This window comes from Jaculus jaculus, chromosome 6 (assembly GCF_020740685.1).
Source record: "Jaculus jaculus isolate mJacJac1 chromosome 6, mJacJac1.mat.Y.cur, whole genome shotgun sequence".
Lineage (NCBI taxonomy): Eukaryota > Metazoa > Chordata > Mammalia > Rodentia > Dipodidae > Jaculus > Jaculus jaculus.
In genome coordinates this window covers 90,030,018-90,056,262 of record NC_059107.1, presented here as the reverse complement: position 1 = coordinate 90,056,262, position 26,245 = coordinate 90,030,018, and the positions used below count along the sequence as shown (strand labels likewise).

The window sequence follows — 26,245 nt, the reverse complement described above, 5'->3', positions numbered from 1 at the left end:
GCCGGCTGGGGAAGAACCACGGGGCGGGGGCGGCCGGCAGAGACGTGGATGGGCACCCAGGAAGTCATCGCGCACTCGGCCCGACCTCGGGCAGAAGCCTGCCCTAAGGACCGCAGTCGGCGACCGTGCAGTGGGTGACTCCGAGTCCGGACAGTTTCGGCGCCTGGGCAGCGCAGGGCGGGAGAGGAGCGGTCCTGTGGGCGGGGCTTGGGCCGGGCGCCGGGGCGGGGCTCCGGGGCTCCTGGGGGCGGGGCTCCCGGGGGCGGGGCCAGGTGCTGGGCTGTCTCTGCTTGTCAAAAGGCCGACGCGGAGCCGCGAGCGCCCGGAGCGCCCAGCCGCGTGTCCACCCGCCGGACCAGGTGCGGAGCCGGGAGCAGCGGGAAGGGGGTTCTAGACTAGGGATTAGGACCGGGATCGAGGGGTCCCGAGGTCTGAGCACCAGACTTCAAATCTCGGAAGCAAACTTGGCCACTGAGTTCCGCGCTGTGGTGCCATGAGGTTGGGACGCTGAGATCTGAGAAAGCTGAAGTTCGTGCGAGGCTGGCCAGGGGGTGAGCCACCCTCGAGGCTCGGGCCGCTCGGGGCAGGAGAGCTTCGATACGGTGGTTCTGAACACCTGAACAACAAGAAGCATTTGTTTCCTTCCTCTGACGGGCACTTTGGCGTGGAATGGAATGGAGGAGTAAGAAAGGGAGCGATTGGCTGTGGATGGTGCTGAGGTCTCTATGGGTGGAGTGTGTGTAACCTTGTTTATTACCTTCTAGGGTCCATGTGTGTGGTCTCCTGTGCAAGTGGAGTTGAGTCTTTTAAGTAGAGAAGTTTTCTTTTCTTACTTTTTAAATATATATATACACACACATATACATACATAAAACATATATGTAATTAATGAATTGAAACCTAAATAGCTCCAGTGTACTGGATTTATTTTCTCAGGAAAGCCTGTCCAAAGATGTCCAGAGAAACTTGGGGCAAGCCTGAAATTGAGGAGGGGATTTAGTGGATAATTTCTGTATGGGGATTGAGGGTTCTTGAGTCTGGTGGTGGGTGAGTGAGCTAATAAATAGCTGTACCACCCCCCCCACACACACCTACCAGAGGCTGAGACCCTGCCTGCCTGGGCTAGGGGAGACTTGAATCTCTGAACCTAGGCTCTCCTGCTGCCGCTGCTCCTCCTCCTCCTTGTGGTGAGTGAGTCAGACTCCTGTCTGGGCTCAGTTGCAGCCAGAGGGGCCAGAGCCCAGGCAAGCAGTTAGGCAGGCATTTTCTGAGCATAGCAGAAGTTCTCCTGGGTAGAGTTCAGCTGTGCCAAAGCTCTCTGTGGAAGGCCATCTTCTTCATGGATGTGGGGGTAGGAGGGTTCCAAGTTGCAGTGGATGATAGCTATGGAGTGATTCTAGAAGGAGATGATGACTATGAAGGGATTGTGGCTTCATGGTAAATCCATATGTCCTCTCCTTCTCTGTGATTTGAGGAGTATCCCAGTATTGCAGAGTGACCAGCCCCTCATTTCATTTCTACCTGTGATGAGCAGTCCTGTACCTGCCCACCCCAACTAGCAAGGTGGGCATGCAGGAGAAATAAAAGGTTCTAAAACCAGAAAATGCTGGGAATAGTTTACCAAGGCTAAGGAGTGAGAGTGGTTTGCTAAAGCAGAGATAGCTTGTCTGGACACAAGAGACTTAATACAATGAACAGCGAGTGTGAGATATTGAAGGACCTTCTGCATCCCTTCTCCATCTGAGGGCTGAAGGGAACTTTGAATCTCTCTGAAGTAGTTTCAGGACAGGCATATAGCCTGACCAGGAGGCAATAAGAATAGTTTTTTTTTTTTCTTTTTGGTTTGGTTTGGTTGTGGATGCTAGAGACCCTTGAGCAGAAATAGATGTCCTTAAGTCCATGATCCCCACTCAGCAGCCTTTTTCAAATTGTTTGAGAAGAATCTAGGGAGACCAACCAGACTATGGCCCTGACTCAAACTGTAAAATGCTGGGGGATCCAGTTTGTGCTCCGGCTGAAGTCCCATGTCTTCAGGTCTGGCTGATCCTGATCAGCTATAATTCTGTTCCTCAGAAAGACAAAGGAAGGACTGAAAAATGGAGTAAGAAAGGAGAAAAAGGAAGAGAGTGAGATGCCTTCCTGACCCTCACTCCTCCCTAGACAAGGTCATGATGTTGTGTGTTCTAAGAGGTCTCAGTGTGGTTTGTGGTATGGTTTTTCAGTCTTCCTCCCCTTTTCTACCTCAGAATTAATCTGCCTTTGGGACTAAGTCCCAGAGGAAGAGCCAAGAGACTTCCTCCTGGACCCCTGTCTTTGGTTCCTAGCACACATTGCAGATATCCAATGCTCAGGCCTTCAATGAAGAAAGGCCTGGGGCCTGGTGGGCTAGATCAGGTGGTTATCAGACACGAGAGGAGTTCTGTTTGTTCAGTTTTACTTTGGTGTCTTAGGAACAAAGGTGGCTAATATCTGCTTCAGGGGCCACCATTAGCAAGCTGCTTTTGCCTATGCAGCAGTGGGTTCTCGGCCAGAGAGCCTGGGTGACGCTGGGGTTGGTGGGTTAGAGGCCAGCTTCCATTTGTCACTGCTGCAAGTCCATTTGGAATGTAGGTAAAGGGAAGTAAGGAAATTACTAGATTCGATTAAGAGCCTCCTGTGTGCTGCAGCATGGTGCCAAGCCTTCTGAGGGATGCCAGGAAGCAGATCCCAGCTGACCAGGCTTCTACCTCCAAAATGATCAGAGCCCTAAGCAGAGCAGCAGCTCTGGAGGGCTGGCATTCTCTCTCTCTCTCCCTCCCTTCTTTGCCTCCCTCAATCTTCACTGCTGTCCATTCAAGAGGATCCAGCTGGAATGAAGCCAGTCTGGCTCTGGACCACCAGGACCTTATTTCTAATTATGCTTCCCTCTGATTTCTCTTGATCCTTTCCCCATGTCCGTGCCCTGCTGGATAGGCTAGAAAGAATGAATGTACAATTCATCATCCAAACTGGGTTTCTTGTGAGAGTGAAAGGGATGCTCTGCCTGGTCATGCCTGGACAGTAGACATAAACCCAAACTGGCCAGGGTGAGCAGAAACAGCCAGTCATCCTAGTGAACGCCACTGCAAACTCAGGCATGGTCACACGCAGTGAAGAAAGGACAATGAGGCTGAGGTAGTCTAATTGCTGAAGGGTAGGTGGGGCAGCCTCATTCCGAGGACAGCCCCAACACCCCAGCCTGGCATAGCCAGCCAATTCCAGTTGTTTTCTCAAAGCTACTTCTCAAGGGTTGCTCTCCCCCAAGCCCACCACCTAATTGACTTCCTTTCACCCTTGACTCGTGACTAGACTCGCCTTTGATTTGCCTGCTCCACCCCTACTTCAGACAAGGACAGGGTGGCCTGCCAACTCCTCTTCAGCCTCTCCTGGAAGAACTGGGATTTATAGAAGAGCTAAGACAGCCTAGCGCTTCTTCCTTCTCTACCCTTTTCTGTAGTTTATTTGTCCTTCCAGCTTCCTAGACTTCTAGGGACCATCCTATCCCACAGAAAAATCTGACCTTTTAAGGAGAGCAATCAACAAGGAAAGGAAGTGTTAAACCTTGTTCATGAAGATAAAGGACATAGGTCACTTGGAATCAGGATCTAGGAAAATAATAACCGTGGTGAAGAGCAGAGCTAGACAGAAGCTGCTCAACAGGAGATGGAACCCATTCCTTTGGATGCGAGAGCTTGACTCTCCTGTCTTGTCTGACTTGGGGAAATGGTCCAGGGTGGGGACAGACACTTCTTACTCAACCCAAGCTACAGGCGTTGGTGGCAGTGGCAGCTTCCTGTGGTGGTGACATATGGAAAAGAAACTGCCTTCCCTTCTGAGTACTGGGCCTTGTGGTCCAGATGCTCAGGGCAGGCTCCCTGGAGAGTCCCTAGAGGCCTCGTGTGTGATGGATTAGGGCACAGGGTACGGGGGAGTGGAGCCTTCTCCATGACTATGTAGTGACTTGTCGACTCTGGCAGGAAGGGAGTCAGTCAGTCACTCTTTTGCATCATGATAAATGAAAGGCCGTGAGGACCTCTTGGGAAATCCCACCTTTGTAACAAATTGTGCCAGGAGCAGGGAGGTACGAAGACCCCCTGGGCTGGCTGGAGGAAGACAAGGTGGTTGGTGGGTAAATGGCAGAGGCTAGAGGCAGAAGCAGGAGGCACCCTGGGAGGGTGAGTGTGTGTCATGCTTTTGCAAACCTGCCTTGCAGGTCTCGTGCCAAGGAATAGACTAAGCAGTGTTCCCAGAACCAGATGCCACACAAAGTCCTCATTCTGCACAGGGGAGAGTCCTGGTCCTGAGCAGGGTGTGGGCAGCTGCACCAGTGGGAAAATGGAGCTGGGGCAGGACCCAAAGGCCAGTTCCTGGGAAGCTGCTGCCTCTCACTGGCCTTCTGATGCCAAATTGAAGCTTTGAGGAGTTTACAAGGTAAGGCACTTCGGGCACTAGGGAGCACTCAGAAAGCTCAGCGCTTTGCTGGTGACACATCCAACACGTACCACCTGCTGGCACTGAAGTCATACGTAGCTCTAGGCACAGTGGCTCATGGAGCATTCAGTACCAGGTGCTGTGCTATGTACTTGGCAAGCAGGGTCTCCCAGGCCTATCCATCCCTTGTGAGGCAAGAACCACTGCTGTGTTCACTTTACAAACAGGGAAAGTGAGGTGACACACCTTGTGAGGAAGAGAGGCCGGTGCTTGTAACCTCCGGGAACTCCATACCCGGGCATTCATGGGGCAGTCTCAGACACGGCCATTGCTTGCAAGTTATGGGCCTGCAGGAAATGTGAGCTGCAGGGTTAGATTTACAAACTAGTTTGAACAAGTTGATTTGAAATCAAGCTTGCTTTGCCCAAAAGTTACTCTGGGTGCCATGGCATCTCAGAAGGTTCCTTCAGACCACTATGCTTCTATGACAGTGTGAGGCACATACTAAGTGAGGTTAAGAAGCATCAAGAAGCTGAGAGATGTAGCATTGTGTAGAGAGAGTGTTAGGAACCATGCAAGATTTGAATGGCCTGGAAGGCAAATAAGAAAATCTCTTTTAGTTCAGAGCAAGCACTGATGCTCTACTGGGTGCTCAATACAGCAAGCTAAAGGCCACTGTCCTATTGACCCATGGGAGCAGTTCTCCTGGCTGACCTCTCTTCGTCCTGGCTGTCCCTTAAGGTTTCTCAAACTAGTTTGACTGGAAGAGGAAACAGACTCTAGCCCCCCTCTGAAAGTTTCCAACAAGGCCCCATCCAGATCTCATTTCTCTCTTTTTTTGTGTGTGTGTGGGGGGGGTTCAAGGTGGGGTCTCACTCTAACCCAGGCTGACCTGAAATTCACTATGTAGTCTCAGGGTGGCCTTGAACTCACAGCATTCCTCCTACCTCTGCCTCCCAAGTGCTGGTATTAAAGATACCACGCCTGGCTCATTTCTCTTTTAATCTGCGTGGCTTCCCTATGGGGTAAACATGGCTTTCTCTGGGGGCACAACTGGGGGAATTTGGGTTCGAGCCCTTAGGAGCCATGCTAATGGCCTGGCCGAACAGGAGAAACAGTCTAAATTACACATTGCCTTAAAATCCTGGCTTGATTACTTTCCAGCTAGTGACCTTGGGCAAGTTTCTTAATCTCTCCAAATCTCAGTTTCCTTATCTATAACTTGGGGACACTAATAGTTCCAGTGTAGGATTGTGTGAGGATTAGCTGAGATAAGTCAAGTGCCTGGCACACAATGGGTTCCTGAAGGGCTCCTGGAACCATTTGGTAGATAGGGGTTCAGACTGGGAAGTTAACAATGAAAAGAAAGATGGTTTTATTTCATATCGATATGTGCATTGAGAAAGGCCCCATGGAAAGAAACTCAGAAATGGCTGTCCTACCACCTGGCTAAACTGCTAAACTCAGATTTGATAAAATGATTTCTCTTCCGCTGTGTCTCAGATGAAGGGCTTGAGAGCATTACTTAAGCCTCTGTACGTCCTAGGTTCTTCATTTTTGTGTGTGTATTGCTTTTTAACTGTGAAATATGAAACAAGAGTATATGATATGCTCACGTATAGATTACAGAATAGTATATAAGTCTATACTCACCACTATTTATACAATCTTAAAAGTCCCTTAGCCTTGCCCCATTTATATACTGTTCCTCACTCTCCAGGTTAATTTTGGTTAATTACCTCCTTGCTTTTCCTTGTAAGTTGTCATCTAAGTGTATGTGGTTTTGTGTGTGTGTGCATGTACATATGTATGTATGTACTGTATTGTGGTATGGCATGTGTATGCATGTGTGTACAGAAGCATATGCCATGTATATATGCATGTGAAGACCAGGGGAGAACTTTGGGTATCCCCTACATCACACTCATTGACATGTTTCCTTGAAATGGAATCACTCATTAATTCCAGAGCTTGCTGTTTTTGTGAGCCCCAGAAATTCTCCAGTCTCTGCTCCCCATGCAGCTGGGGTTACAGGTAGATGTGTGTGGCCAAGCCCAGGCAGTCACGGGTCCCTTCCAGCCTCCTGCTTACACAGGAAGAACTCTTACCTGCTGGGCCATCTCTCTAGCCCTGTGTGCTTGGAAGACAATGTATTGCTCTGTTCTCTGTGGTCTTGAAGTTTACATGCGTGTCTTCTCTGTGATATACTTCTCTCATTCAGTACTGTATTTCTGAGATTCATCGACACTGATGCACATTGCTTCAGCTCATTAATTGGCATTATAATGTATGTAGCATTGCATTGTGCGTTCTTCCTCTTATAGATGACCATTTGGGTTGTTTCCAGGTGCGAACTAATATGAGATGCTAGTGTGCCTGTCTCTTGGTACCTAGGCATAACATTATTGTTTCACATGGAATTTCATGTTCAGTGTTACTACTGAAATGCCAAACTGTTTTCCACAGAGGAGAGACATACATCACACCCTCATTATAGCCATAGATAGAAGGTTTCATTGTTCCTCATTATAACACTCAATATAGATGTCATTTCACATATGGCAAGTTGTATTAGATGCATTTTTTTTTGCTTTTTTATTAACAACTTCCATGATTATAAACCATATCCCATGTTAATGCCCTCCCTCCCCCCACTTTCCCCTTTGAAACTCCTTTCTCCATCATATCCCCTCCAGATGTTTTGTTTTGTTTTGGTTTTTGGTTTTAGGAGGTAGGGTCTTACTCTAGCCCAGGCTGACCTGGAATTCACTATAGAGTCTCAGGGTGGCCTCGAACTCACAGCAATCCTCCTACCTCTGCCTCCTGAGTGCTGGGATTAAAGGCATGTGCCACCACACCCGGCATCCAGATGTATTTTTATAGCCCCTTTTAGCTACCATAGCATTGCCCATGGCTGAGTGACCTGATTTCTAACTGATATGTGGACCTGTCTGAAGCATTGTGCACAGTTGGCCCCTTATATGCTGAGAGCTCTGTGCTGGATCTCTGAGTGAGCCTTGCCTCTCTGGACTTTTACTAACAATAGGTGGGGAACTCCATGTCTAAATTCTCCCTGAACTTTCAGTCTCTTCAGGGGAGCTAGGAACCTGATGTTAGCCCTGAGCACATGCTAAATATTCAATTAATAGCTACTAAACTGCATTTTCGTCAAGTGGATTGGGAGTGGTACATATTGTCCTTCCATATAAATTCTGGACACAGGGAATAGAGTATGGAGTCACATGTGTGAATCAAAACACATGGGACAGGGACTATGATGGGATTCACATAAGTTCAGGTTAGGTAAGGGCTCCCGGGAAGGTGGAGTTTTAATTGGCCAGTTGGTCAGAATCTGTCTTGTTCTTTAACTCTCTGATTTATCTTATCTGGGAAGCAGGAAGTAGCTGGAGAATTGAGGTGGGGGGACGGAGAAGGTGCCATGAGGCAGGGACTTGAATGCCTACAAGGTTGAACAGCCTGCCTGAAGGTGCTGGGGAAGGAGGTTATTAGATGTACCCAGTGTTCTGGTAGCCACGTAAACAGCCAGCTGCCCACCTAGCCACCCACCCACCCGTGGGACAAAAGCATCTGGCTGCCTGGGCAGTTGCATGGGCCACCCCAGCCCTCAACTCTGTAATTACTCAGCCAGTCTGTGCCTGTCAGTTCCAGGGGCAGGCAAGTGCCTCTGCCCTGGGCCTCACCTTGGCTTCCAGGCCCAAGCAAAGCTCAACAGCAAGGCTGTCTCCAAATGCCTGCCCACACCCCAGTGTCTCTCTCTTCCTACCCCAACCTTTGGCCCTTATGAAGTTGCCACATTATATAATGGCTGAAAATCATATTAACTAATGGTTTATATAACTTACTATGTTCTAGGCACTGTTAAATGTTAGTCATGCAGTTCCTCACTTATGTCTCTCAATCATCCAAAGAGATAGGTAATATTGTTCTGGTTTTAAGAAGAGGAAACAGAGGCTCAAAGAGATTAAGAGGCTGAATTTCTTGAACTTGAACTTTGAATCAGATCTTCCTTAGTCCAGCATGGAGCCCCTCTTCATGTGCCCTCTGTCTTTCCCGCAGTGTTGGGCCATTCCGCTCAGTCTCCCCGCCCCTGCTTGTCAGAGGACAGCTGAAAAGGAGGCCCCAGGTGGTGCCTGCCCGGGGTGAGCAGGGCAGCTCCGAGCTGGCCAGGAGGTACTGGAAAACACCTTCGGGGCAGAGTTCTTTGTTCCAAACGGCTCTGAATTTCCGGCCTTCTGCCAGGGGTGGGAAGTTGCCTCTGCCCAGCCTATTTGGCAAGCACATGCACATCTTGGGTGCCATGATGTTCAGAAGTGGAGGATGGGCTGCCTCAGGTAAAATTCCATCATAATGAACTCCATTTGAGATGTGATGCCTTTGTTGAAATCTCATGTACAGCCTGGGAAGCTGGAGGTGCAGCAGAACTCATTTCAAGTTGGCTGTCTCTTAGTAAGACCCCCAAAGATGCAGGTCCTAGAAAGAAAGGGTCAGACCCACACCAGAACCCTTTGAATGCTGAGTGCCTGAATAGTGCCTGGCAGGGCTGAGCAGGGAGACCCTAGTGATTTACCACCTGATGGTACTGCTGTGACTCTGTCTGGCTGTCCAGTGGCCCACTCAACTGTGAGCCACAAGAACAGATTGTTTTTCAGACATTAATTTAATTTATTTATTAGAGAGAGAGGAAGAGGCAGGTAGGAAGAGAATGGGCATGCCTGGTTCTCCAACCACTGCAAATGAACTCCAGATACATGTGCCTCCTTGTGCCTTTGGCTTTTGTGGGTATTAGAAAATCAAACCTGTGTCCTATAAGCTTCACAGGTAAGTGCCTTAACTGCTAGCATTTCTCCAGCCCCACAAGAGCAGATCTTAACCCCACCACTGAAGTGTCATGGCTTGTCATAGTGCCAAATGCATCACAGATTTGCTCAGAAGGTGTCTGTTGGTTAGAAGTATATTTGTATGTAGACTGGGTACCCTGAGCTAAACAGGAGTCTTGAAAGGCGTTTGTTTGTGTGATTAACTTATCTTAAAAAGCTGGATGACAGCTCAGGCGAATCTCCCGTGGGGATTGTGGCAATGGGGCATAGTCACCAGCACTAATGTTGATGATGTTGATGAGCAGGTGCTATGTACTAAGTACTGTGCTAGGCATTTGACATGTGTTACCACATGGAACCCTCACCAGTCTGTGAGGTACATACTACTTTGTTCTTTCTTGGAATTGGGTAGGAATTGGGTTCTGGTCCAGAGCTTGTTTTTCTGACTGTGTCTCCTTGATCACAGAGCTGTACTGCCACTGTGGGCTGGTGCAGGGGGCCATGCTCAGGGCAGAGAGTGAGGCTGAAGGGTGCAAACCCCAGTGAGATGGACTGGGGGGCACCATGGGTTGGCTCACCTTAGGCCAGCAAGATTGTCACATGTATAATCACATGATCCAATATTTTTTATAGAAAACTGGACATGTAGAGTTTTTTCAAAAAAAACCTCTCCATTTGTAAAATACTGATAACAAATGTTTGAAACTTGTACTGACTGTTGGTGGTTGAGGTGGACAAGTAAACACATCTCAGCCAGGTTTAGCCTGCAAGCCTCCACACTTCCTTTCTTTCATCAGGTGACTGCTGCCCAGAGTAGGGCATTGAAGACTCCCTCCTTAAAGGAGGAATAGCCACTGTTTGTGGTAAATTATCAAGAAAGTTTCAGTAACCGGGTGTGTTGGCACACACCTTTTATCCCAGAGCTCAGGAGGCAAAGGTAGGAGGACGGCTGTGAGTTCAAGGCCACTCTGAGACTACATAGTAAATTCCAGGTCAGCCTAGGCTAGAGTGAAACCCTACCTTGAAAAAGCAAAACAATAAAGAAAGGAAAAAATTTCAGGGTGCTGGAGATGGAGTTTAGTTACCAGAGTGCATGACTAGTATGCACGAACCCCTGAGCTCATTCCCCAGCACCCCATAAACCAGGTGTGGTGGCTTATGCACTCAGGAGTCTGTGGCAAGCAGATCACCATGAGTTCAAGGCCAGCCTTGTCTACATAGTGAATTCAGGACAGCCTAGGCTACAGAGTGAGACTTTGTCTCAAGAAACCAAAATAAAGAAATAAAATAACAATATTTTTTAAAAGAATGAGGGGGCTGGAGAGAAGGCTTAGTGGTTAAGGTGCTTGCCTGCAAAGCCCAAGGACCCAGGTTCAGTTCCTTAGTACCCATGTAAGCCAGATGCACAGGTGGCACATGCATTTGGAGTTTCTTTGCAGTGACTAGAGGCCCTGGCTCTCTCTCTCTCTCCCTCTCTCCCTCTCTCCCTCCCTCCTTCTTTCTCACACTCTCAAATAAATAAAATATTTTTTTAAAAAGTTTTTATTTATTTTTTTCTGGCTATTAATGAGAATTTTATTTAATCTTTATTTTTATTTGAGACAGAGAGGCAGGGGAGAGAGAGAGAGAAAAAGAGAGAGAAAGGGAGAGAATGGGTGAGCCAGGGCCTCTAGCCACTGCAAACAAATTCCAGATGCATGTGCCATCTTGCGCATCTGGCTTACGTGGGACCTGAAGAAGCTAACCTAAGTCCTTAGGCTTCACAGGCAAGTGACTTAACCACTAAGTCATCTCTCCAGCTCAAATATTTTATTAAAGCAATGAGGTGTGAAATCCAAGCAGCTAGAACAATGATGGAAGAAGAGCATGGTGAGTGGTAAGTCACCTAAAGAATGAAAGTTTTAGATTGACACTCCATGAAGTTCTCCCTTACCTCCTTCCCTCTCTTTCAGGCTCCCAAACTCATTCTACTCAGTAAAGATTTTCCCATAGGCATTAGAAGGAAATTTATATAAGAAAAACTAAAAAGAAGCTACCAGGGCTGGGGAAGCAATTCCACTGGAAGAGTGCTTGTCTAGCATGCACAATGCCCCTCTGCCATAGAAACCAGACATGGTGGCACACGCCTGTGATTTCAGCATTCAGAAGGTGGGAGGAGGAGGATCAGAAGCTCAAAGTCATCTTCAGCTACATAGTGAGTTAGAGGCCATCACAGGCCACAGCAGAGGAGAAGCTATCAGTCCAGGAGAGGGACTGTAGGCAAGAGACAGCAAAAGCCAACCACCCGCGGAAGGTGTGAAATGAATGTGTTGCTCACCATGCACGCTATCAAAGGCCTCTGTGCTTGTGTGTGGTGCTGGGGCTGGAACCCTGGAGCCTCATGTGTGCGAGGCAAGCAGTTGACCACTGAGCACACTCCCAGCCCCTGCCGGCTACTTCTCCCCCCTCCCGGCTGGGAGGCCTCCTGCTGGCAGAGAGCCAATCCTGCACCTGAATCCTTCAAGGTGTCTCTTTATTTATTCATTTATTTATGAGCGACAGACAGAGAGAGAAAGAGGCAGCTAGAGAGAGAATGGGTGTGCTAGGGCCTCCAGCCACTGCAAATGAACTCCAGACGCGTGCGCCCCCTTGTGCATCTGGCTTACGTGGGTCCTGGGGAATCGAGCCTCAAACCGGAGTCCTTAGGCTTCACAGGCAAGCGCTTAACTGCTAAGCCATCTCTCCAGCTCATGTCTCTTCATTTAAAAAAGAAAAAAAATTTTTTTCTGAGGTAGGGTTTCACTCTAGCCCAGGCTGACCTGGAATTCATTATGTAGTCTCAGGCTGGCCTCAGACTCACAGAGATCCTCCTACCTCTGCCTCCTGAATGCTGGGACGAAAGGTGATTTATGCCTGGCTAAATAAAAAATTATTTTATTTTTGTGTAAATATAAACCCCTGAGCAGGTATGGACAATGGTCGCAGTGTGTGGATGTGTGTGTGTGTGTGGTGTCTTTCTCAATTTCTTTCTACTTTATTCTTTGAGACAGGGTCTCTCACTAAATGTGGAGCTCACTGATCCATCCAGTGAATCAATCTCAGGGATCTACCTGTTTCTGCCTCCTCGGTGCTGGGAGTACAGTCACCACACCCAACATTTTAATGTGGGTGCTGGGGACGCAAACTCAGTTCCTCATGCTTGCATGACAAGCGCTTTTTTCTCCCAGCCATCAAAGTGTCTTTTTGCAGCTCCTGTCTTATTCCTGAATTTATTCTTCCTCTTCAAAACCTGGGAGAATAATAGCAAAATGATAGCTAATATTTTGATAGATTGTGACATTTTTCTAACATATGTGGAGATGTTTTATCTCTGTGGGTACAAGGGTCTTGTGAGAATGGCAAGTGGTTGTTAGTATACTTTATTTGAGACTTGGTGAAGTCTCTGTATTTTTCCTCTGCCTTCCTTCCGTTCTGTAAGACAGCGAGAGCCATTCATGGAGATGACACTGCAGCTCTCACAGGCCTTCCCCACATTCATTCCCCACCTTGAGTCCCCAGGAGGGGCAGACAGCAGTGAGGGAGCAACCCTCTCCACAGCGTGGCTCCAGTTGGAGTGGGCAAAAGGAGGGCTCTGAACAGATGATGGCCCATGGCCAACTTCCTCCCCCAGCACACCCCCACTGCCTGTCACCCTGAGCTATTATTCCGAAGCTAGGCAGAAAATAGCTCACTCAAGAGAATTATTTTTGACTCTGTTAAACTTCAATCGGGTGGGGGGGGGGGGTCTCCCAAAGAGCCTGCCTGCAGAGCTTTTTTTTTCCTTCAGGTCAGAGGAATCCTGGGAAAGGAAGGGGAACAGTGGGTGAAGGGGCAACTACCTCTCCCCCCAGGGGTGGAAAGGACTGCTGCTGGCTTCCTCCCCCAGAAAGCTGCCTGCCCATCAGCTGCTCAATTGGCAGCAACTCCAGTGGCCTGATGGAGGCAGTCAGGCCGCTGGAGCTGGTTTTCTCCTTCAGCCATCTACCTGAACCAGCTCTGACCTGCTCCATGACCTGGTCCAGCATGTCTGCCTCAGCTGGGAAGAGTTTGAAGAGAGTAGCAGTTCTGTTGCCCAGTACAGAGGCCCAGCTGGCAGCAGGTCCCTGACAGCCAGGAGGGAGAAATCTTTCCTCTAGAGACCCTGGGGTTAGCTCCTCCCCTGTCCTGGGGCAGTAGTCATTGAAAGCTGTTCTGTGAATTAAATCTGTTCCATCTCCCCCACTGGGTACCAAAGAGAAACAAGGAAGAGGAAGATGGCCAATGGACAGAGCTGGGAAAGGTGGGCTATGGTTTGGAGAGTTTTAAAAAATATTTTTTTAATTTATTTATGAGAGGAAAGAGAGAGTGGGCACACCTGGACCTCTAGCCACTGCAGACAAACTCCAGATGCATGTGCCACCTTGTGCATCTGGTTTACGTGGGTACTGGGGAATAGAATCTGGGTCTTGGGCTGGTGAAATGCCTTAGCGGTTAAGGCATTTGCCTGCGAAGCCTAAGGACCCCAGTTCAAATCCCCAGGACCCACGTAAGCTAGATGCACAAGAGGGCACATGTATCTGGAGTTCGTTTACAGTGGCTAAAGGCCCTGGCATGCCCATTCTCTCTTTCTCTCTGTCTGCCTCTCTTCCTCAAATAAATAAATAAAATATTTTTTTTAAAAAAAGAATCTGGGTCTTTAGGTTTTGCAGGTAAATGCCTTAACCATTAAGTCATCTCTCCAGCCCTAGAAATATATATTAAATCAGGGCAGAAACAACTTTTTCCTACCACTCAGTGGCTAAGGGGAATAATCCTCCAGAGGCATTAAGGTATTTGGCCTGATATATTGATGTAAGAGATTATCTGCAATTAAAGCTTTGAGGTTAAGGTGAGTCTAGTGTATCAGACAGCAATGAGTTTGGACATCTGGTCTCTGCCTGGGTTCGCAGGTGCCTATATAGAACCTGCCACCTGTGTCCATGGTGCTGGTTGTTTGTGAACATCATGTATTTTTGTGCCCAGTGTCCTTCCTTAAAATGATGCCTGACAACCAGGAAATGAAGTTGTTGGCCAGGAGAGCAGAGTGGGCTGAGTGGCCTGGCGGAGGGACATTTGGCAATTGGGAGGCTAGGTGTTATCAGCACTTCTTGTGCCCAGCAACCATATCTGGATACCCTGAGCAACTTGATGAATGAAGGAAGAATTGACTAGTGAAATGGCAGCTGAGCTCTTCACCAACTTCCATCTGCTCTTTAAAAGTCATTTGTTCTTTTGATTTCTCTTTATCACTTTTTTCCCTGTTGAGCTGAGCTGAGCTTTCAGCTCCATGACTGCTGGTTCTAATATCAGGGCTAGGAATTTCCCAAGGACTCTCGGTATCTACTCAGAAGAGACCTGCTGGGCTAGCCTTGGGAATCCTTTCTCAGTGACCCAGTGAGCCTATCTTTATTCTGTTTGTCACACTCGGGCTGGAATGGGAATCTGAATGGGGTCTTTTGCTCCAGAATGTTGTTACAACAATTCTGAATTCCTGGTATTCATGAGTCACTGGGTTTACTGGAAGTACTTGGTAGAAGACAAAAATGGTGAATACTTCCTAAAGGGCTTACATGGAATGGGGGCAGGGACAGGGGAAAGGATGATATTAACACATGACATATCTGTACAAAGTATGTCCCTAATAAAAAACAAATTATTGTGGTATGTTGGTTCATGTCTTCCTGTGTTCTCCCCCAACTTGCTCCAGCCATATTGGACTGGTCTCTCCCCTAAGCATGCTTTTGCCTTCTTAGCCCTCACACATGCTGTGTCCTTTACTGGAACCTCATTTTCCTTCATCACTGGCACACTGAGCTCTTTGGCTCTTCCCTGTCTCCATAGACAGGTTGAGGGAGGGGCATCTTTCCAAGAATCTACTCTTAGCTTTTATGATGTGGCCAGAGGCTCTCTTACTCGCTCCTGTCCTTCCTCGTGCTTATCTGCACCTTAGCTTGTGTCATATTGAATCAAAGGGTCCTGTTAGTCTTCCCCTGCAGACTGTAAGCTTCAAGGAGGCAGGGCCCATGTCTTGTTCGCCATGCACCTCCAGCTTCTAGCGTAGGCCTTGGCATGTAGCCAGTACATAAAATTAGGCAGAGCCCACCATCACGGATCAGGCAGGAGCTTGGGTATAGCTCAGTAGTATAGTGCTTGCCTAGCATGTCCAAGATCCTAGGTTCAATTCCTGTTCCACAGACCTCAAACATTAGAGGCCAAGACCCTATGTTTCAGCTACCCACACTTTCCAGCAATGATGGGGCCTCTTGCTAGTTACCTGGGGAGCAGTAATCAGCCTAGAAATCTTGTTGACAAAGCTGAAGGCAGAGTTTCCACTGGAAAAAAAAGCAGCTTGCAGGAATAATTGTTGCAGATAAGAAGTAGAAATCTATCTAAGCAAGCTACATGTCTCTGGCCCCATTGCCTGGGGCCTCTGACCTGAAAGTTCTGCTCAGCTTTGAGATGCTGCTGCTTATACGCAGAAGGGTGATAGGTTGGTCAGCCAAGAACGAGTCTTGGGGAATGGGAATTTATAGCCCAGTTCCTGTGGTATGAGCCTCTGCCCCTTTATGCTGTAGGGATATCAGTCCATGACATTTACATGTTCTCAGATCTGTATTTCCAAAAGGGCTAAGAACCACCTCTAGGGCAAACTCCCTCCTGATAACTCTTGAGCCATCAGCTGCTGAATTTCCTTTCATTCAGTTAGTTAAATTTGTTCTGTAATCATAATAAATGTGCTTAGAGCAGTGATGCTAGGGACAGAGGTGATGGGCAGCCCTGGGGGAGCCCAGGCAGTCATGGTCCTTCACCTGAGCAGAAACCTGTCCTCCTCAGTGGAGGCCCTGGAAGCAGACACAGTCTGTGCTCACTTCCTCCTTCTTGCCCTTGTGAAACTCGTGATCACACCTGGGAAGTTTGTGGGGACTGAAAATTAACTGCAGCCCAAACCCCCTTCCTCTACTTCCAACTTACTACCCCACTCCCAACCTAGCGTGGGAGACCGTCAGGTTGTTATGACAATTGACTCACTGGCGGTAGTGAAGTATCTTGAGGAATGAGCCTCTTTTTCTAACTTGCCCAGTGATCCATGTGGTGCCCCCTCCTCTCCCTCCCCAAGAGACCCTGTGTGAATGGCCTAGAAGGTTCATGTTCTGGTCTGAAAAGAACTGGTCTAGGACAGCAATTAGCTACAGGGCAATTTCATTGGCACAGAGTGATAAACTGTGTAGAGTGATAAACTTTCTAAGCAGACAGTCATGCCAGGGCAGTAGATTGCCATGGCAGATAGTTTCATATCATGAAAAATATCCAAGCATGGACTAGAAAACTGACTAGAATATTCTAAACAGGATTTTAGATGACTGGGTTAGGTGATGATATGTGATTTTCTTAAGTGAATGATCCTTATTTGTTGAGTTTTACTTTGGGAATTATAGTCAGCAAAATACAATTTCTAATCATTCTTGCCCCATATTTAATCCATGGAGGATCTAGGGAGGCAATAGGGAAAGACATAGCTTGGATAAGGTCTATTTACACAGCACAACTTTTCTCCTTTCCCTCTTGTATTTCACATGTCTCCCAACTTCTAGGAGATAATGCTGAGATAGTTCTGGACAAAGAAAGTGGGTATATGGTGAGAATGGTGCAGAAGAAGAAAGTGTAACTCCTTGGCCGGTCTCACTGTGCCTCAGTTATATTCCAGAATAAATAGAAAGTTGGGAGGGTCATGCACCACTCACCCCGGATGTAGTTGAAAGGGTGGTAAAATGAGAAATAGTGGGAGAAGGATGTGTGCACACACGTCCATGTGTAGTAGTGGCTGCGGACATACAGGCCTGCCTACTCCAAAAAGAGCCCAACGTGTGGTTCACCCTGGGATGCTAATTTGAGGAAGAACTTTTTTCCTTTTGTAAAATACTTTATTTATTTGAGAGAGAGAGAGAATAGGTGTGCCAGGGCCTCTAGCCACTGCAAACAAATTCCAGATGCATGTGCCACCTTGTGCATCTGGCTTATGTGGGTACTGGGGACTCGAACCTGGGTCCTTAGGCTTTGCAGGCAATCACCTTAACTACTAAGCCATCTCTCTAAACTAGATTTTTCCTTTTGTTGCAGAGGAATTGCTTGGCTTTCCATTTCCTTCTAAAAGGAATAGGCATTTTGAGCCAATGTCAACAAAAAGCCTAGATGTCATTACTGTATTCCAAAACTGGCTGAAGACCTCTTTAGTAGGCACCCATTCTCCACCTAGGGCTCATTGGAGCCATGTTATTATGCCTTTGCTGATCATTGGCATCTGAAGATGATTGGGTTTCCCTCAGGCGTGTATTCTAGGAATCATCTGAGGGGTTAGAGGATGGATTTCATTGAGGGCCTCCTCATGATGAGAATTCTGGTCTTGGAGTCACATACTTTCAGAGCCGGGAAAGACTTTTTTCATTTTATTTTGTGAGACAGAGAGAGAGAGAGATTGAGAGAGAGAGAGGAGATGCTTGTGCCATCTAGTGGGCATGTGAGACCTTGCTCTTGCCTCACCTTTGTGTGTCTGGCTTACACGGATCTGGAGAGAACATGGGTCCTTAAGCTTCACAGAGAAGCACCTTAACCACTAAGCCATCTCTGCAGCCCTGGGGAAGACTTTTTAGTGGTCTGTTTCTTGTCTTCTCCTGAGTCCTTCTCAGTCTGAGCTCTGTCACCTTCAGGACCCCGAGGAGGTTCTAGTCTGTGTACTGTAGTTAAACTGAGTCCAGAAGAACCCAGAGACTTAGCTGCTGGAAGATGGCTGCATGTGAGCTGGCAGACAGAAGTTCAGGGAAGGCAGTGGTTGTGACATCAGTGACTGACAGGAACTGTGTGATCTCATTCCTTGCTAAGGCGAGGTCGGGACTGGGTCAGGGTCAGGAGTCAGGAGGAGGTGGTTCTCTGGGGACAGTCCCAGACAAACCAGTAGGTTCTCTGTGCTCAGAACATGCTTGCTGATAGGTGTATGGAGACTTATGAAGAGGAAGATAAAGGGTTTCCCCCAACACCTGCCTCTTTTTCCCCTTGTGTCTTTGTCCCACTTTCCAGTCAACTTGAACTTGAACCTAGAGGCTAACTCTGGGCTACCCTCTCCCAAAAGGACCATCCTGTGGTTAAAAGTTGAATAGGGAGGAGGGAATCAACCTTTGAACAGGATTTGCGCCAGTGGAGATGGAGGACTGGTTGGAAGAAAGTGATTCTGGTTGAGGCCTGCTATCCCTGGGTCTGGAGATCCACAGCTCACTTCCCTCATGATCTGGGGTTATCTTCTACATGGCTCTGACTTAATAGACATGAAAGATGTCCAGGGCTTAGGCTTAGGGAAATGGCTGAGAGTTCCCTTTGGAAATGCAGTAAAGACTCAGAGCTAAGATCCTTAGTTTCAAACACAAGCGTGAGACAATCAGCTTCCCAGAGCCTCAGTTTTCCCATCCCTAAAACAGGGATCATACAGTGACTTTGTGACAAGGGTGTGGTGGAGGTTAAGTAAGTGAGTAGCATGAAGGCCTTGGAGCCAGGCTCAGTACAGAGCCATAGGTGTCTGCTGTGATGGCTATCACTGGGAAAGGGAGGCGTTAGCAGGAGTCACAGAAAGCCTTGGGCATTGCAATAAGTTTGCCTTCATTTGCCCTTGCTTGGTACCACCCACTAACTCATAGCACTCTGAACTTTGGTTTTGGTGGTCTAACCTGAATGTCACCTCTGACCTCTGAAAACTTTAGGGGTTGGGGACAGGAACGCAATGGTACTTTCTAAACCCACTTCCCTCACCTTAGCTTGCATGAGGAGCAGTAAGGGAGTCTGGCAAATCCATAGGCCATTGTGTGGTCAGGCTGGGGCAATGAGCACTGGAGGCCCCTTGGACTATCTTCTTCCCTGCCTAATCAGGCTACTATGAGACAGAGGCTTGTGAAGATCAGAAACAGCTGGAGGACTGGACCTTCTGTACCTAGGATTTGTCCTAAAGGCTGTTGTCAAGGTTCAGGGTCAGGTACTTGCATGTATGTATTTCCTCACTCAGTTTCTGTTGGCAACAGGGAGGAAGAAAGAGAGAGATCCTATGCTCGAGTATGCGTGCATGTCGTCTGTCTTGTGGGTTGATGTGAGAAGGCAGGTAAAATTCTGCCCTACCCTAGCCTTTGCTGATGCCCAAGATGTTCAGCAAGGTTGAGAAAGAGCTAAAAGTGGCAGGAGACATACTATTTAAAAGCTGTGTGTTGCTGTATTTAACCCCCATGGCACCTGCTCCACCACTTTTCAGTCTCCGTACATAGGAGATCTCCGACACGTACCTTTAAAGACATCCTAAGGCCAGGGCCCTGGGCTGCCGTCCCAGCCTGCACAGTTCCTAGCTCCTGCAAGGCTCCTTTGCAATCCTGCCTACGCTACCTTCCAGCTCTCAGTAACCTCCCAGGCTGCCCTATGGTCCTGCATGCCAGAGCATCCTGCAGTCTAGGGGTGGGGCAGCGGGAGCAGTAGGCTTCTCTTAGAGAAGGGTGAGAGTAGGAGGAGGGACTACCCGAGGAGGCTGTTCATACCTGCCCAGCTCTGGTTGCCGCCCTCTCCCCTGCCCACTGCTCCATGCTGCTCTCTGCCTCGAGGACAGTTGTTCTGACTGCTGCGCAGCTCCTACCACCTCATCCAGTTGCCAGTAACAGCATGGCTCTTCACTTCTTGTATGTCTTCAGTCCCGGCTGGTCTGGAACCCATGTCATCTGGAACGTCCTCTGTGGTGTGTTGGACTCCTAGAAGGACTTGCTACAAGTTAAAAATGCATTAGATAAAATGTCTCCTCTTCTGCTTTTCAGAGTCCTTTTAGCTGGACACATCTGTGAAGCCTCGCCCCAGGAGAGGACTAGTGAGTTCCACTCGCCTGCCCCTGCTTCTTCAGGTATGTGTGTCCTCAGCAGGCACAAGCCCCTGGCCTGCATCCTGTTTTCCAGGGGGCAGGGACGGGTGATTGCAACGCAGTAGGCAGAAGGTCAGGAATACTACCAGCCTTTGCACATGCATCAGCAGACTCTGCAGCCCAGGCAAGTAGAGTGGAGTTGGGAGCTCAGAGGGGTGCTTGCGCCAGGCCAGTACTCTAGGGGTCCCTCCTGTGTGTTCGATGTTTCCTGTATTTCTGTCCCATCTTCTCTACTTTTCTCTGGCCCTCCTAGGTCTCTGTCTGTCTCTTCTAGGACTTTCTCCTTTCAGGCCTTCAGACCCAGGGCCTCCTCTCCATATTTGGGTTCTGGTGCTGGGCTGGCTCCCTTAGTACCCACACTAGATCTCCTCTCAGCACCCCTGCAATGGTACTGTTCCCAGGGGCTTCAGGCTGCCAAATCCAGCCTTTATATCCAGGGTAGGCTGGTACCTGAGCCCCCAGGCCTAGGTCAGGACTTCCTGCTATCAAACAGTGCCTTACCCTGTGGCATGAATATACTTTACAATGCAGTGGCGTTGAAGTATTCCGACTCACATGCATGGCACCCCCAAATGGTTCCAAATCATGCTGACCACTTGTTGGAGTGGGTTGATTAATATTCCTCCTCACCACCCCCCCCCCCCCGAGTTGACTCTTTTTTCCCACTGGTTCCACCAGATGCCGGGGAGCCTGGATGCCCCAGACTCTGTAGCAATACCATGATGACTCGGAGAAACAGCGTCTCAGCTTGCCCTGGGGTTAAACCACAAACATCCTCAACAGTCTCTCCTATTGCCCTGTAATGATACTGGACTCTGGGATCCCTACCAATGTCTCAGAGGCCTGCTGTGTTCTCCGTACTCAAAGCAGTCAGTTTGGACTTGAGAGTCTATAGGGACAATATTGCCAGACACAGAGACATTTTTTATCTTATTTTCAATTGTTTTGAAAGTAAAGTGTTTTCTATATGTACAGAAGGGCATACAAAGCATACATGCATTTTAATAAGAATGAGATACATTCCCTATCACTGGAAGAAAGAGGATATTGCTACGACATAAGGCTTGTGCGTCCCCCAGCTCAACTTCATCTCTTCAGGAGTTTCTTTTGGTCTTAAAAAATCTCTATAGATGGCTTACCGGTTAAGGCACTTGCCTGCAAAGCCAAAGGATCCCGGTTTGATTCTTCAAGACCCATGTAAGCCAGAGGCACAAGGGGGGGCACACATCTGGAGTTCGTTTGCAGTGGCTGGAGGCCCTGGCATGCCCATTCTCTCTCTCTCTCCCCTTTCTCTCAAATAAAAATTAAATAAATAAATAAAATCTCTATATTACATATGTGCATGCATATATCATAATATATGAATATATCATATAAGTATGTATGCGTATACCATAATTGGCATAATTTGCTAAAGGGTAGCCAATAATGTCTCCATTATTTTGTTAAGGTTCCCAGGGAAAGAAAAGACAAAAGAGAAGGCTAAGAGATGGATCTGTGTGGTCAGGAGTCCTGGAGCTGACAATGTGTCATCCTTGCTTACTTGTCCCATGTTCTTGCTTTGGCACAAAGCTCTCTGTGAAATCAAAATGAAGTGCCTCGCTTGTGAGGGCTGTCACACCCACAGTGTGCTAGCACCTGCGTGGGAGAGATGGTGTGAGGATGAAATGAAAGTAACTAATGAGCTTTGATATTCTATGGCCCTCCCTGGTCAACCCTACCTCTCTTGCCTGCAGATGAGAGGACATGGTTCCTTGGGTTGGGGTGGGAGTAAGTGCTCAACCTCTCATCCCTGGATTCCTGTTATTGTCCTCCTGACCCAAGTGATCCTTTTGCCTTGGGTTAAAGGGGTCACTCACTACAATGACCCTTAGGAAAGTTCACATAAAATCAGAACCATGAGGTAGCAGATCCAAGAGCATTTTAGAGTGCCCTGGAATCAGCTCTGAGCCTGATAGCAGTCAGAGGCAGCAGGTGAGGCCACGGGGCCCACTTTGCATAATGGAAAATAGGAGTCGGCCACTTCCCGGTGCCGCCACCCTTTGTTCCCACGCTGCTGTTCCTCAAGTGTGGAACCAGGTCTACATGATAATGCTCATTCATCGAAACCATCTCTGAAAACAAAGTTAATTAATTGTATAGGACTCACATTACTCAGAAGGATATTAAAAATTGTGGGAATTATTACTGCAAAGCAGGAGGAAAAGATTTTGATTACTTTTGTACCACCAGGAGGGCATGGAACCTAGTTCTGAGCTGACCTCCTACAAGGACCAGGCTCCAGAATGACAAGGGCTCGGGTATGGGCATTAGAGAGCTTCTCATTTGCCTGTTGGAGGCCACAGTGGGCAAGACAGAGGTTCTGGCTTGCCCAGATCCGCTGCCGAGGTGGAGTCAGTGTTGGCAGCATGCATGTGCTTGCTCAGATGGTGCTGCGAAGTAGACCACCTCTGCTCTGAGGACAGTAGGGGTCTAGAGAGGCTGCTCATGCCACACTCTAAGGGACTGCCGATACAACGTGATCTGAAGCCTTGCTCTTACACTCTGGGAGGGGCAGCCATTCCGCAAGGGCTCCAAAAAACAGCCTGGCCTCAGGGAGACACCGGCTTTGCAAAGCTCTCCAGCAGGGTGGTGGATGGCAATGCAAAGGATGCCAGCTGGCTCGGGCACTGATGCCGGCCTTGGCCATGGCCTGCCTGCTGTTCTTGCAGGGATGGAGGCGATGGCAGCCAGCACTTCCCTGCCTGACCCTGGGGACTTTGACCGGAATGTACCCCGGATCTGTGGGGTGTGTGGAGACCGGGCCACAGGCTTCCACTTCAACGCTATGACCTGTGAAGGCTGCAAAGGGTTCTTCAGGTGAGTTCCCCCAACTCCTGCCCTCCTGCCTGCCCCCGGCTTCCCTTGAGGGCAAGGAAAGAAAAGGAGCAAGCCCTCCCTTGAAGAGGACCCTTGTGTTTTTGTGTTCCGGGAACATGGCAGCTCTCTTAGCCACTCTGAGCAACAGGGGTCTCGCTAAAGGCTTTCTTCTTCCTGCCTCCTCTTGACTCCAACTGTGTCATCTGATCCCTCAGAAGTCACTTCCTGAGGTGGTTGTGCCCTTGACCCACAGCACCCTGCTCTGAGCCATGTGACTCTCCTTCAGAGTGAATCTCCTCCTGCTGCAGATCCCAGTTCCCTCATCCAAGAGCCAGGCAAGCCCCACGATGTGGCCTCAGTATTTGCCTTCCCATCTCATCCAAACTCTTCCTTGAAACAAAGGAAATTGCACCCCTGTCTGGGCCACAGGACCAAATTTGATCCCAACTCTTCACCCATAGTCAGCTTGACCCAGGTCTGAACACCAGAGCAGAATGCCAGGCAGTGCCAGGAGTACCAGCATTCTTGGTTGGTCAGTCAGGACTCGAGTCTCCTGTAGCAGCCTCTGCTTTTCTTGTATGAATCTAAGCTAGCAAGTGCAGACAGCATGGGGAATGCACTGGAAAGGCTCAACGCCAGAGAGGGAGGATTGGAAAGAGATGAATGGTGGGGTGGAAGTGAGATGCTTGAGAAATTAGCACTGGGCATATATCAACAAGGGAATAGTGTGGAAGCAAGCAACTGGAAAAGAGTTTGGGGGCGTAGGTAGGTGGGGAGGAGGATGGGGCACTGGTGGAGAAAACAAATCAAGTCCAGAAAATATACACAAGAGGATTGGCCCAGCCTTGTCTGAACTGATGTGCTTGCCTGCCCCGGGGAGCAGCATGACCCCAAGTGCAGGTCCCTAGAGTGAGATTCTCCTGTAGCTTCGGGGCTCCTAACTCATCTGCCCACTGCCTAGGAGCTGGAAGGCCTGGGGCAATACAGATTCTGTGCAGCAGGACATCGTACCTCTGGTGCTAGTTGCCACTTTTCCTGCCGTACGGTACCTGCTTGGCTGCCCAGCAGGCTGCACCCGAGCTGGGAAACCTGACCAGCAACATCTCTGGCTCTAGTCCTGGCATCACATCTGTCAGTCCTCAGGGCCGAATGAAGCCCTGTTGAGGATGAGCCTTCCAGGGTTCTTTGTGCCAAGTGCCGCCAGGACCCTACTTGCCAGGGTTTGGGGGTGGGAGAGCCACCTTCAGAGTGATTAAGGAATAGCCGATGTGCGTGACAGCCAACTCGGTAATGAAACAAGTCAAAAGTGCAGGGACTGGAGCGCTGGCCGTGCCATCAATTAATTGCGTGTCCTTGCTCAGTTATTCTAACCTTCCCTGTTTCAGCTAACCAGCTGCATGTGTGTGTTACCATCTGACCGCTCTGCTATGCAATGTTAATTTGAAGTTTAATGAGATGACATATAGGAATGTGCCTTGAAAACTATAAAGTATGATGTAGCGTATTACTTTTGGACCACATGAGCTCACATTGATATCCTTGATGGAAGCCTGCCTTAATAAAACAAGTGAAAGTTTCTGAAGCCATCCCACCAGCACCTCTCCCTTATATGTTTTCTTTCATTCACTCCTTCATCAAATTTGAATTAATATGAGAGCTGCCAAAGTGAGGATTCTCACTGAAGATCATATGTCACCAATCTATGATCAAAACATTCCCAGAAGCCCATGGGGCTATTTGTTCGTTCATAGAGTCCCTGTGTCAAGTCACCACTCTTCCTCTGATGGTTGCTGCCCTCATATAGGCCACTAGGCTGGGGATCTCCTGTAGGACAGTGAGAGGCATCCGGGTGGGGAGAGAACAGGTCTTGTCATGCCCAAGGTCATGTGAAGGGACAGGAATAGTACTTTTGCATACATGTGTCACCACAGCCAACAGTGCCAGCTGTGCTGCTTGTGGGCACATGATGTTCCCATACCCACTCACCTCTAGTCCCTGTGATGGCACCAACACTGCCAGCCACTGCTGTGAGCAAAAGGCTGCCTTTGTCTGCTCATCCTACTTTCCATTTCTCTTCCATCGTTATCTTCCCCGCCTTGGTGACTGAGCTAACATCTCTGTGGTTTTCCTTCCATTGTATGGGGTCTGTACCTAAACACACACACACTTGATCCTCATTATGTAAAGATCCTATATTTGAAATTTTTTCTCAATTACTAAAATTTACCAAAATCAATCCTTGCCACAGTTTTGTGGTCATTTATGAACATGTACGGAGCTATGCTGTACTGAGTCATCTGACACATATGCTCCCAGGACAGGATGAGCAAGAGGACAATGATGCCTTCTGTTCTAGCTCACACACTGTGATCAAGAATCTTTGTTGTTTTTTTCTTCATATTTTTCTATGGCAGAGAGAGAATTGGCGCATCAGGGCCTCCAACCACCACAGTTGAACTCCAGATGTGTGCACCACCTTGTGGGCATGTGCTACCTTGCATTTGCATCACCTTCTGCATCTGGCTTACATGGGTTCTGGGAAATCAAACATGGATCCTTAGGCTTTGCAGGCAAGAACCTTAACTGCTAAGCCATCTCTCCAGCCCTTCCTTCTTTCCTTCCTTCCTTCCTTCCTTCCTTCCTTCCTTCCTTCCTTCCTTCCTTCCTTCCTTCCTTCCTCCTTTCTTTGAATTTTTTTGACCTGTAGTGCTATGCCCAGGACCTTGGGCACGCTAGGCAAGCGCTGTACCAGTGGTCTACATTCCCAGCCCACAGGTGGTCTTTCAACAATCTACTGACTTAACTCTGTGGTTTTGTTTGTTGGTTTTTTTCCACATTTTTTGGTGTGTGTGGTATGGTATGCAATATGATGTGTGTATGGTGTATGCACATGTGTGTGCAAATGCATGCATTCTTTGTACACACATATAGAGGCCAGAGAAAATACTAGTTTCCTCTTTTCAATCATCTGACTGTTTTTTTGAGATGGAGTTTCTCATTCAACCCAGTGCTAATGTTTTCACTGTTGATTTTTGTTGTTTGTTTATTTGTTTTTGGTCAGCAGTAATTTTCTGGTCTCTGACCCCTGCAGGACTGAGGTACAGACATGAATAGTTACATGCAGCTGTTT

General features: G+C 48.4%; 1 protein-coding gene across 3 annotated transcripts in view; it reads left to right on the top strand.

Moving 5' to 3' along the window:
* The first annotated feature begins 294 nt into the window (after nucleotides 1-294).
* The window catches only part of Vdr (vitamin D receptor), a 60,040-nt gene continuing 34,089 nt past the window's right edge, over nucleotides 295-26,245 (top strand). The window contains exons 1-3 of one of the 3 annotated variants that reach the window (XM_004668543.2): nucleotides 295-359; nucleotides 20,156-20,238; nucleotides 22,968-23,115. In XM_004668543.2, the coding sequence (XP_004668600.1) occupies nucleotides 22,970-23,115 (146 nt within the window). In that variant the 5' untranslated portion in view covers nucleotides 295-359; nucleotides 20,156-20,238; nucleotides 22,968-22,969. Of the gene's footprint in view, nucleotides 360-512; nucleotides 683-4,311; nucleotides 4,450-20,155; nucleotides 20,239-22,967; nucleotides 23,116-26,245 lie in introns of those variants that run through there. The other 2 variants (XM_045152108.1, XM_045152109.1) reach the window with 2 other exon arrangements.